This window comes from Vespa mandarinia, chromosome 6 (genome assembly GCF_050613455.1).
Source record: "Vespa mandarinia isolate Hongniang chromosome 6, ASM5061345v1, whole genome shotgun sequence".
NCBI lineage: Eukaryota > Metazoa > Arthropoda > Insecta > Hymenoptera > Vespidae > Vespa > Vespa mandarinia.
In genome coordinates this window covers 4,308,088-4,320,646 of record NC_140815.1, presented here as the reverse complement: position 1 = coordinate 4,320,646, position 12,559 = coordinate 4,308,088, and the positions used below count along the sequence as shown (strand labels likewise).

General features: G+C 27.9%; 1 protein-coding gene across 3 annotated transcripts in view; it reads left to right on the top strand.

The window, feature by feature from the left end:
• LOC118440947 (metabotropic glycine receptor) overlaps nucleotides 1-9,106 on the top strand; it is a 92,257-nt gene extending 83,151 nt beyond the window's left edge. The window contains exons 9-13 of one of the 3 annotated variants that reach the window (XM_085657634.1): nucleotides 3,103-3,241; nucleotides 4,345-4,450; nucleotides 4,802-4,999; nucleotides 7,770-8,010; nucleotides 8,262-9,106. In XM_085657634.1, coding sequence (XP_085513760.1) covers nucleotides 3,103-3,241; nucleotides 4,345-4,450; nucleotides 4,802-4,999; nucleotides 7,770-8,010; nucleotides 8,262-8,623 — 1,046 coding nt within the window. In that variant the 3' untranslated portion in view covers nucleotides 8,624-9,106. Of the gene's footprint in view, nucleotides 1-3,102; nucleotides 3,242-4,344; nucleotides 4,451-4,801; nucleotides 5,000-6,301; nucleotides 6,661-7,769; nucleotides 8,011-8,261 lie in introns of those variants that run through there. The other 2 variants (XM_085657635.1, XM_085657636.1) reach the window with 2 other exon arrangements.
• The last annotated feature ends 3,453 nt before the right edge of the window (nucleotides 9,107-12,559 follow it).

Genomic DNA, 12,559 nt, shown 5'->3' with positions numbered 1-12,559 from the left:
GATCTCTACACAATAGTGGGGGAAATGGATTGATTGATGGTGAGGGCCGTATGGCTCGTAGCGAAGAAGAAGTTACCAACCTCTGATTTACGCAAAAGATCCAAGCTAACGACATATGGTTTAAGTGCTATTAACAGAGGTTACAGGTCATTACACGAGTATCGTTAAGACGGAAACTTTAATGGAAGATCATAAACTTCGTTTCGGGATGTTTCAGATGAACAAGCGAACTTCCGATCGATCTTGAGAAATCATATGCATTTAATTATTATGAGTGTCTAAAAACTAACAAAAGAAACTTTCTTAATCCGATAATTTTTATTTTTATAAAATTTCGCGAGTACGAAGAACATATCGGAATCATGTAAAAAACATTTTCCTTTTTACGATGGAAATTTACTTTGAGAATAGTTTTTATCAGATGGTTGGACGAAAGTATCGAAAAATATTAAAAACTGCAAATAATATATATATATATATATATATATATATATATATAAAATGAAAAAAGTAATTACTCGTATAATAAGAATATAGAAATACAATACAATACATGTAAAAATACTTAAGTCCTTCAGTGTATATATGCAAATGACTTGCATCATATCTATATGTTTATTTATATTTTTTTAAAAAAAGAATCGATCGAATTGAAATTATTAATATACAAATTGAATAATTAAGACAATAAGTTTGATTTGTAAGTATTTGTCTTTTTTGTTTCTCGATGAGAAATTTTTTCTATGAAATATTTTTCCGATGAAAAATTTCCAATTTTATTTTGCCCATCTTTTTCTCTTTTTCGCTCCCTTTTTTTTTCTTTTTTTTTTTTATTTTTTACAGCATATCTCTGATACCAATCTCTTTAAATTTTCTCATTTCTCGAATGAAAGTTATATTCGTGCAATCATCATCGGAATGGCGCTGCGTTCCCTTTTAAAGATTTTAAATGTTTCCTTCGTACCGAGACTTTGCGAATTTGGAACGATTAACTTTTATCTTAAAAATTGAAATGGTTAGAAAAGGTCGAAGGTTGTTGAGTTTCTTAAAATCATATCTTGTTGCTGGTTAATGTCGAAAGAATAAACTTAAGAGAAAACGATATCGTTTTTCGTTGAACAAGCTTACTGAGAAACGTCGATTAAACGTGTCTCTCTTAATCCGATCGATTAGAAACAATTGAGTATGTTCGATTCGAGAGAAACTATAAGAGAGAGAGAAAGAGAAAGAGAGAAGAAGCGTCAAGACCAGCAACGAAGTAATAAATCTTTGAGATTTAAGTCTAACCCAGCATTTATTCTCTTTCTCTTCGTAGCAAGAAGGGATGAAACTAATCGTAACTAAAAAAGAAAGCAAAGTATAAGAACTTAACCTCTGGCGGTCTTTTAGCAAAAGTCCAAACCTGTCCGAGTTAAATCTCTAGGACTTATCTTCTCTCTTTTACTCTTTCTCTTTCTCATTCTTCTTCTTTTTTTTTTCTCTTTTTCGGTTACGATGAAGAAATCTAACGGCATTACTTTCGAAAAAGAACCGTACAAGAAAGGAAAGTTAATCGTTCGAAAATATATATCTCTTTTCTCAAAACAGAATAAAATAAAAAAGCGCTGTTTCGTTGCAGAAGAATTATACTTTGAATAAATTTCTATTCTTTAACGTTTATTTCCTTTTTCTCTTGTTAATGTAAAATGAAGAACGAGGAACGACAAGTATTTACTTCAGTATTCGCAAGTTTGGCAATTTTTCTAGCAGCGAAAAAGAAAAAGTTGCATTACGTTAACTTGCAACTTCGTGCTTTGCTTAAGTAGAAAATAGGACGATCTAGGAATTTAAGTTTCACAAAAGCGAGGAAGTCGGCTTACATCAAAGTCAAGCTTAACGTGGGAACGCGAAACTTGCGAGAGCTATCCGAATCGTTTCGTTTCGCGAGAGAGAGAGAAAGATATATATATATATATATGTACATATATATATATATATATATATACACATATATAGATATATATATATATATATATATAAAGAGAGAGAGAGGGAGAGAGAGAGAGAGAGGGAGAGAGAGAGAGAGAGAGAGTGTGTGTACGTATGCGTGTGAAAAAGAGAGCGATTAATTGCAGGAAAGGTACGAAAGTGAATTTATCGAGTGAACATTTTCGTCAGTATAAACCAACACGACCGATTCGTTTGTTGCATAAAATTAAAATTCAAAACTCGAAAATTACAAAATCGAAATAAAAATATAATATCTATTAATTTAAACGAAAAAAAAATACCGTCATTACGATTTCTCATTTTTTAGATTTTTCAAATATATATTTCTCGTATATTGTATATCATTGTATATCGTATCGTATTGTAATTAATTTTCTGTTTCTTTCAAACTAAAAAAAAAAAAAAAATAAAGTAAAAAAGAAAAAAGAGAGAAAAAATCGACAAGTTCGATTAATTTAATCTGATATTTTTAATGATAATTAAAAAAACCGTTCTTCATCAAGTTCAATTTTTTATATTAATTTCGATTACTATTAACTATTAAGTTCGATTACTAATTTATATTCGATATAAAGAATATTATTATCGAAAAATTAGCTTCTATATTTGTCTTGTATAACAATAGAAAGAAAAAATGAACGAAATAACATAATTGCAGATTACGTTAATGAATCGAAATAATTTAAAATCGATTATATTATGCTAAATTTCGACGAAACTACTAAGACCCATTTTGATACTAAAGTATCATTATTATTATTATTATTATTATTATTATTATTATTATTATTATTATTATTATTATTATTATTATTATTATTATTATTATTATTATTATTATTATTATTATTATTATTATTATTATTATTATTATTATTATTATTATTTTTATTATTATTATTTTTATTATTATTATTATTATTATTATTATTATTATTATTATTATTATTATTATTATTATTATTATTATTATTATTATTATTATTATTATTATTATTATTATTATTATTATTATTATTATTATTATTATTATTATTATTATTATTATACACATGCGTTGTTCCTATTTTAATCCTTTAATTTAATAACTCCTTTTTTCTTTTCGCCTTTCAGTCGAAGTGATGTTCCTTATTTGGGGTATCAGACTGTGCATCGTCGTAAGAAAAACTCCGTCTGAATTTAATGAGAGTCGATTTATATCGATGGCCATTTACAACGAATTTTTGCTATCGGTCTTCCTCAATGTTTCAATGTGAGTTCACCTATTGTACATTAATAATATTCACTAATTGATAACATTTTTATCATGAGAAACATAGAAATTCCATTGACACTATACGAAAAAAGTAATTAAAAACTACCTTAATTGTTCATTTTTAACTATTCACGAGACAGTATTTAATTAATATTGTTCTCTATATTACGCATTACAGAGAGTCATGAGAAATTTTTAAATTAAAAAAGCATTTGTCGTTTAAACCGTTTCCACTACTATAGATATTTATTAAAAATTCATTATTTTCATTAAATCAAGGGGAATATATTTATAATAAATTCTATTAATATCGTATATACACTTATCGATATTTTTTAATTTGACGAAACGTTAGTTAAAATCAAATCGATAATAAAATTTTACGAATCAAGTTGATAGAAAAAAATAAAGCTAAAATTATAATAAATCAAATTTCAATATATTTATATGATAATTACATTCTGTATGATGATATTTCATCTTTTATTAAAACAATATAAGATCTCACGAAATTACTCTAAACGTGTACACTTCTAAAAGGGGATAATATAAATTTAATGGACATTGACACATAGAAACGTTTAATAGAAGACAACTCGTTCAATTGAATTCTACTATTCTCACCAAAGTGCCGCTCGAAAGTCTATCCAAGTAATTATCAATTTCGCTCGTAAATGTGACAAACTAGAGAAAGAATCTCGAACAATTATATCTGTTCGTTTAATCGAATCGACTTTTCTCTTACATTTAGTTCGATATTTCGCACAAATAAATCTCAGGAAATAATCGTTTTATCGTCACATTAGATATATCTCCTTTAATCCATGATGGTTGTTTTCTTTTCACTCCGAAAATAACTTTCGAAACGAAATAAAATGTAAATGATTACTTAATTTCGTTTGAAAAACATTATCGCGAATTTTGTAGTTCCAGATAAGTTTTTGAATTTCTGTGAAGTATGCGCACTTGAATTTTACTTTTTTTTTTTATCCTTTTTCATTCTTTTTCTTTTTTTTTTCTTTTTCTTTCTTTTTCTTTAATGAAATTTTCGAGATAATTACTGCCACGCTTCATATCAATTTTTTTTTTTTCCATTACAGGCTGTTTCTCCAATCACCGGCCAATCCGGATTTATTATACATCATATTTTTCTGTCATACCCAACTAACAGTCACACTCTTGCTATGTCTTATATTCGGCAGCAAGGTAAGAAAGAAATAGTCCACGTATCGAATGTGATTTGTCAAAAAAGCTTTAACTTTCTAAACCTGTTAACCGGAAAGTCTAAGATATCATAAAAATTTAACTTTTCACGTGTTAAAAGAACAAATAAATCATTTTTTTCTTACTCTTAATAAAGAAGCATTATACTATTTATATATATTTTTTTTATATACTTATTATTTTTATTATATATATATATAATTTTTTTTTTAAACTTTATCTTCATCCGTAATATTTTATTTTAAATAAAAATAAATAAATTTATATCTACCAATAAAAAATCTCTCCGGCTAACATGTTTAATGATATACACATAATTCTACTAATTGAAAGGAAAACGTTCATCGCTTTTACTTTACCAAGGCTTACGTGGTATTTCGCGGTTATGGCAAAGAGGATTCAGCCGGTAAACTTTCTGGTCCAGCGAGCAAGTTTTTGAGTAAAAGTAGTCGACCACAAGGTACCAGCAATCAGACAAATTCAATATCTCTCCAACAAGGTAATTTCACAGAGGAGAGCGACAGTACTACGGTAAGAGAATTTCAAGGACACTTAGTTTTTTTTTTGCTTTATTTCATCTCAGATATTTAATTTTAATGATATTAATAAGAAGTTGGATTGGATAATGTAATGAAAGAGAGATGATCTTATTAAGAATTTAAAGCCTGATACAGAGAGAAAGAGATAGATATAAACAGAAAATCTATTCGTATTGGCTAACTAAATCTTATAAAACCTAAATCGCCAAAAAGTAAATTCGACGGTCATGTTAAAGAAACTCGATAATAATTATAATTAGATTTTCATTTGATATCTATAATGACAACGTAAAAGTCTTTTCAAACTTCTTCTGAATAAAGATTACAAATTTGTCCAGTTAATATTAGATATTTATCTATCAAATAACTATATCTACTTTGTAAACTAAATTAAATTAAATTAAAACTCAGAATTATTCGTAGAAAGTACTAACTACGGCTTACAAATATATAAATAACAAGTGACGGAAATAAATCTTTGTGCTTGTATTTCAACAAAAAAAAAAAAAAAAAAAAAAAAAATAAGAAACAACAAGCAAATATGAATTCTAAGCATTGTCATCAATAAAAATTCCTATAATGAATAATACCCTTTTATTAAGACTTTTAACAAAATACTTTATATTTGATATTCAAATAAATCGAAGAATAAACCTTAAATTTACGATTCGCAGCATTGATTCGATAATTTCAAGTGAACTAACAAGATCGACGATAAGGGAGCGTTCGTACGTACAAATTGATTGTTTCCTTCGAGCATTAATATAATTCTTATCGCAAAAGTGGAAAAGATACTTTCGTTTGATGAAAAATTTAGGTTGAACTGAGCATTTAAATATTAAAGTTCTACAATCCGAATTAAAATTAAAATTTTACGAAAAATTGATGTCTGTTGAGATCGCAGACTTTAATCAAGACTCGTAACCAAAAACGTGGAACAATTGAAAGATCTGTATTGGTCATTGGATTTTTTCAGGAAATAACTACGATGGTCCTAATCAGTCTTCGTCGTCATCATCGGTCTTCGTTGTCATCATCGGTCATCATCACTCTCTTTATATTTCGTAATACATTTCCTCAAACGTTCAATAACCGACTATACATATCTTTCAATTATTTCACACTCTTGATTATATATATATATATATATATATATATATATATATATATATCATATAATCACAGAAATATGTTATAATACCTATGAACACACTTTCTGATAATCCAAAAATTTATTTGATTAATTTTACGCTTTTCGGGGCTAATAATTGTTAATACTATTTAATTCATTCAGGTCCTACATATATAAACGTAGAAATGAATGGGAAGACAGATAGCGGAGTGGAGAATAGAACGAAAAGGAGAAAGATATGAGCGAAGCAAAACAAACACAAGATAAGCTTTAGAGGATGACATCATAAAGAAACAGAAAGTACAACAATCGAAAATATTGTAGGCACTCGTATACAGCAATCGTTGGAAACCTACAAAAGCTTTAATTTTATTCTTTATCTGTATACATTCATTTTTTAAAATTAAATCAACAATTACTTAAGTTTGAATATATCCGATCTAATACATTATACGTATATACGAAACTCGATAATAATCCTAATTAGATTCTCATTTGATAATTAAAATAACAACGAAAGATTTTTCCCAAGGTTCTTATTAATAAATACTACGAATTTGTTGAGTTTATATTAGGAAAAATTATTTGTTCAATGATACAATTTATCTCATTAAATTAAAATGAAATAAATCGTAAAAAAAATTCTTATAAATTTAATGTCGTCTTAAACGAATTAGATAATATATTGTCCAATTATCATCGAGTAAATTTTTTAATCGTTCAAAAATATAATTTATTATATATATATATAATCTATAAATATTATATTAAATTTCGGAATATAATAATCATGAAAATAATTCGTCACATAGATAATTTTTTTCTTTTAATTAATAATAGTACATCATAATATTGTAAGTACTTTATTGACGTTTAGTTATATTTTTCTTTCGATATAAAAAGCATCGATAATACCGTGTTTTTACTTGTCGAATGAAAATAATCCGAACTTTTAGCGTATAATCTCTCTCTCTCTCTCTCTAGCTCTATCTCTATCTCTATCTCTTTCATCGTAATTTGCTGTACAAAATAAACAGCAATTGAGAATTTTTTTTTAAATAAAGATACCTACATATATACATGCACACATATTTTATTTATAAAGTTCGCTTAATTTCTTTGTCAGTTTTCAACATCTCTCTAACTGAAGTGTAAATATTGTAATTCCCTTTTCCAATCATAGTACGAAAATTTCTCCTGTTCGTTTCACGTAACAAAATTTTATTCCACTAGGACTTTAGAACTGAATCTACATACAAATCGTAATCTGAAAAAAAAAAAAAACAAATCAGTAACATTTCTTATTCGATTCTATCTCATGTGATCTGTAATACATATATACAATATAAAGTTATATTTTGTCAAAAAGGAAGGAAATTCTATTCGTGAGATTCAACTAAAATGTATTCGAAGCAATTGTAAACTTTGATTATCTTTCTTTTCTTTCCAAGAAATTAGCTTAGTCATTTTCCATTCTCTCTCTCTCTCTCTCTCTCCCTCCCTCCCTCTCTCTCACACCCTCACTCTCACTCTCACTCTCACTCACACTCAAACACCTCTTTTTCTCTCCATATTCTAATAAAAAATTACAAAAGAAGCGGAAGTATGCGGAATTCACATTAAATTTCAGGAGGAATTTCGCCGTCTGATTGCTCAACTGGATGTTTTAAAGGAGAAGAACGTTTTATTGGGCAACCATTATTTAGTCAGTAAAATTGCAGCGATGCAAGAAGCAGCAAATCGTAGCGAGGCCCAAGTATCGACAATTCAAACGATCTCTACGAGCATTAGACTAAATGATCTTAACGGTTCGCGAACTGTTGTGGAAAGTGAAGTTGGTATATCCTGTGAAAAGGATCACAAACTTATAGGTAAGAGTAACATTAAAGTAGCTGCTCGAATAGCTTAGTATGTACTTAGGAATATTTCGATATGGGAATAACTTCTTAGATGGGAAATATGTATAATAAGATAGTCTTTACTATATCGAGAGTAAATTCATTCCGTTTGATCAATTTCTTCATTCAAATTTTGAAAAAAATCGAAGTAAGATGTTAGAACGTTAAAACTGAGATAAATATTAAATGAAATAAATTATAAAGTAAACGTCGTTGTATAAAAGGTATTGGACTGCACGAGAAAAAATGTCAGGCTTGTATCGAGAAGAATGGTCTTCGAAACAAGGATCAACATCGCAATAGTGATCCTAGTAGTAGCACCACGAGTATACGAAAAGGAGAACATCCGAATTTGAGAGAAACCGATAAAGAAATTCGCGATGGTAAAAATGACGTTGGCGTCTCAACGTCCTCGAAACTAATCGGCACCAGCGAGGATATAGCCACGGAAACGAACCCCGAGCCGAACGGAAAAGAGAATGATGCAAAAGATAAGTCCAAGAGCAAATCCGGTCACGCCAGGACCCATGCCATTGTAATCAACCTCGACGATAAGAGCAGATTCTCAGAAGAGGTCACCGTCTAAAGGTTCATCGAGATAACCTTCAGACCCTTCTCCTTCCCTCTTTTCCTTCATGACGAATGAACAAATGAGATTTACCACCGCCATCTTTCTTTGTGATACATTTATTTCGTCAGTACTTCGAAAAGAAACATTTTTCTTTTTTTAAAGAATACTCACTGATGATAAAATGAATGGAAGACGGTTCAATATGTTGTCAGAGAATATTATTAATTATTTGAAATTCGACCAATTGCTCAATAATCATTGGTCATTGAATGGAATATGTATATGTTCACTTTTTTTTTTTTTTTTTTGAGCGTATAACGTTCTTAGGTGCTCTAAGCGAAAGAATTAAATAAGATTTGCCATAATTTACACATGTAAATACGTTTCGACACGCGCGTTCAAAGTCTTGCCGTAATTATAAACGAACGCATTGTATATATCAATATATAAATGTAATAATAATATGTTTAACGATCAAAAGTGAATAAAAGTGAAAGAAAATAGGACTAAAGTTTATTTCCTTCTACGTAAGGATTAACGTTGGGAAAGAAATTTATTCAAAACGATTTGAAAAAAAAAAAAAAAAAAAAAAGAAAGCGGACTCAAGTTTAATATATCGATTTATCCGTTCTGCCATATCATTATTTTGTAAATATTTTGTAAATAAAAAAAAAAATATCATCGCAAGCTAAATAATTTCGTTTGTCTAAAGTTTGCACACATACATATCGATTATGTTGAAGATGGATGTATGTATATATATTCAAAAAAAAATAACTCATGCTTCACGAGATCATGCAAAAATGAGACAAAGAACAAACAAGAATCTCAATAAATTAAATTCATTTGTCGAATTACCGACGAACTTTTTCATTAATCTTTTAATTCATAACGATCTCGATTCGATCATTGATAATTTAATCAGCAAACATACACATACATAACTCGATTTTAAAGCTAAGCTTTTAAAAACATTCGATGAAGAGCAGCAAAAGATTATCTTATGTATTGATCTTAGTCAACAATCGAAATGGCCTTCGCAATATTACGTCGAATTCATTAGCAAAGTTCTTTTTTTAAACATAATTATAAAGAATACACACGTATACAATGATAGAAAGAGGTCGTAGAGCACATAAAAAGAGAGGAAATAAAATCAGAATTGGAATTTATCGCCCTACGAGAGCAGAAAAAGATATTGCTAATATCAACAACAACGCGTTCTACTAGAAAAAAAAAAAAAAAAGAAAAATAATAAAATAAAATAGAATATAAAAGCGAAATATTCTTAAAGGGATCATTTCTTATCTCCACTATCGAAATTTTATCCTCCGTTGATGTACAATAGATGTACTTAAATGTCCTAAAACAAATATCGTAGAGATTAAGATAAAACAAAAAAAAATAAAAAAAAATAAAAAAATAAAATAAAATAAAATAACAAGAAAAACAAAATTCGTAAGGCGCTCGTTTTGATCTAGAGATCATCAATTTTATGCACCTTAGAGAGCACAATCCACATCGAATTTTATCTCTCGACGAGATATCGAAATCTTCGGACGATCGGGCTAATTCATGCAATTACGTTGAAGGGACGTCGTTGTAATACAATATATCGCTGTTGTTTGTTGTATATACATACATATATATATATATATATATACAGTGAGTCTAGAAATATTTGGAGATTTTTTGAAATCGACAAACTTTTTTTTAAATCGTACGTTTTATAGAACTTATTTAAATACTTATGAAATCTTCATCATTATATCGTGAAACTCATCGTTTTACAATGATTATAAAGATCGTAATTTGATGTAAGATTGGTGAAATTTTTTCTCATGTAATTTAGATACATAAGACAAATAAATCTATAAAATGCATATATTCAATTTTTATAAGAATACTCGATAAGAAAGTTTAATTTATGAATGTTTGTTATTACAACAATGAAAATTCACTTTATCTCTTAGACATATTCAATATACAACAATTAACAATAAAATGTTATACAATTCAAAAATGTGTTCAAATATTTCTACGGCTTACTGTATATAAATTTACCGGACAAATTCCTTTTCAGAGCATGCAATGAATGTCTTTCGGTATATGGTGTGTTCTACGTATCTATAATACGTAAATACATATGTTAAAAGATTAGAGATCTTACGACTGTGAAAGTACTTACAATATTGTTTCTGTTAAACAGAAAGAAAGGATAAAGAAAAGGAAAAAATAAATAAATAAATAAATAAGTAAAATGAAAAGAAAAACGAAAACAATTTTTCCGATTAATCTTGCTTTATGTTGACGCATGATTAATGAATACTCGTGAAATATATCATAAGAACAAAATAAAAAGTAATCATCGATCGACGAATGATAATTTTCTCTATCTTTTTTATCGTATCCCTTCTCTTATCCTGTTTCCTTTTAATGTCAATTCAATCAAATTCGGACCCAATGGAATATCTTGCCAAATGACAGAATATTAAATCCTGATAAGATATACGAGCTGACCTGCTGAGATCAATGAACCGAGAAATAACTAGAACGATATACATATTTAACGAGACGTATCTGACAGATCCTAACACGAACATCTGGCAACAAGCGCACGCATATGTCACGCATATGTTCCATCAGAATTAATTACTAATTAATGTAAGAGGATTTCAATAATCTAACTGACACTGCTTTCACTTGTTTCCCATGAGTTTATCGTAATCTGAATAAGCGATGATATCAATCAACATATTTTTTTCCGAAACCTTTTTATTGCTGTGAACATATTTCAAATATGTTTCTTGTTATTATATAATATTTATATTTTTATGTATATATGAATATAACATATTATATAATATTTATTTATAGATAAGATAACAGATAATTTACCAATTTAATTAATTGCTGAAGTATCCATTAATCAACACTTTTTTGGTTGTATTATGCATTGGAATCTATGAAAAGAAAAATGTTCGAATAAGTAATGGAAATGGAAAATATATTCAAAAGAACATAAAAGAATTATAAAAGCTCAATCCACGAAATCATATATTCATTCGAATTGTCGTTCTTTTCCATTTTATACGAATAACAAATGAAACTGTGATTTATATGGATTTAGATAGATATTTATATATCTATATTAATTTCATCAAGATACACAGAATATGGAACATAAACTTAAATTACAAATTATTAAATCGTTCTATCTTGTTTATAAAAGTAAACGTTCTTATTACAAGATTACTTTGTAATTATAATAATAGATTCATTATAAATAGAAGAAAACAATGCCATATAAATTTACATTATTATAGTAAGCTTTATTTTACTCCCAAGTCAGGAAAAAAGTAAATAAATAAGTAAATAATTCCAAAAAGAAAAAACTAATAATAAAAATGAAAAAAAGTTCACGTAACGAAAGTGTTTGTAATGAGTAGCTAGTTATTTTCAATAAAAAGAGATTAAAAAAAAAAAAAAAAGAAACTTCTACCGTTTAATGCTTAATTATGCATTTTTATTTTGTGCTGTATTCGAAGTAAAGGGAAATCATTTTTTTTATTCTGAACATTTCTGATAAAATATTGCCTATGTAAATTGCAATTATACGGTGCATGCGCATGCATATATACTCCATACGTCAACAATCCTCTAAATCAGTAAGTTGCAGCTACATAATATTAACCCCATTTTCTCGCCTATGCCTGTCGGCATTCTTATTAAAGGAGAAATTTACGATTACTGTATTCTAATTATCTGTATCGTAATTCCCAGCACGTTGTTCTCGTAACATCGTTGCTTGTACAATTTTCAGCATACAACTTTATTTAAATGACGTTATACTCTGTTTTCCGTGACTATTCTTCGGTGTTCCGCTTAAAAATACTCCTTCGAGAAAATGATCTTTATAAAACTACCCTCATATGAGGTTATGATGTATAG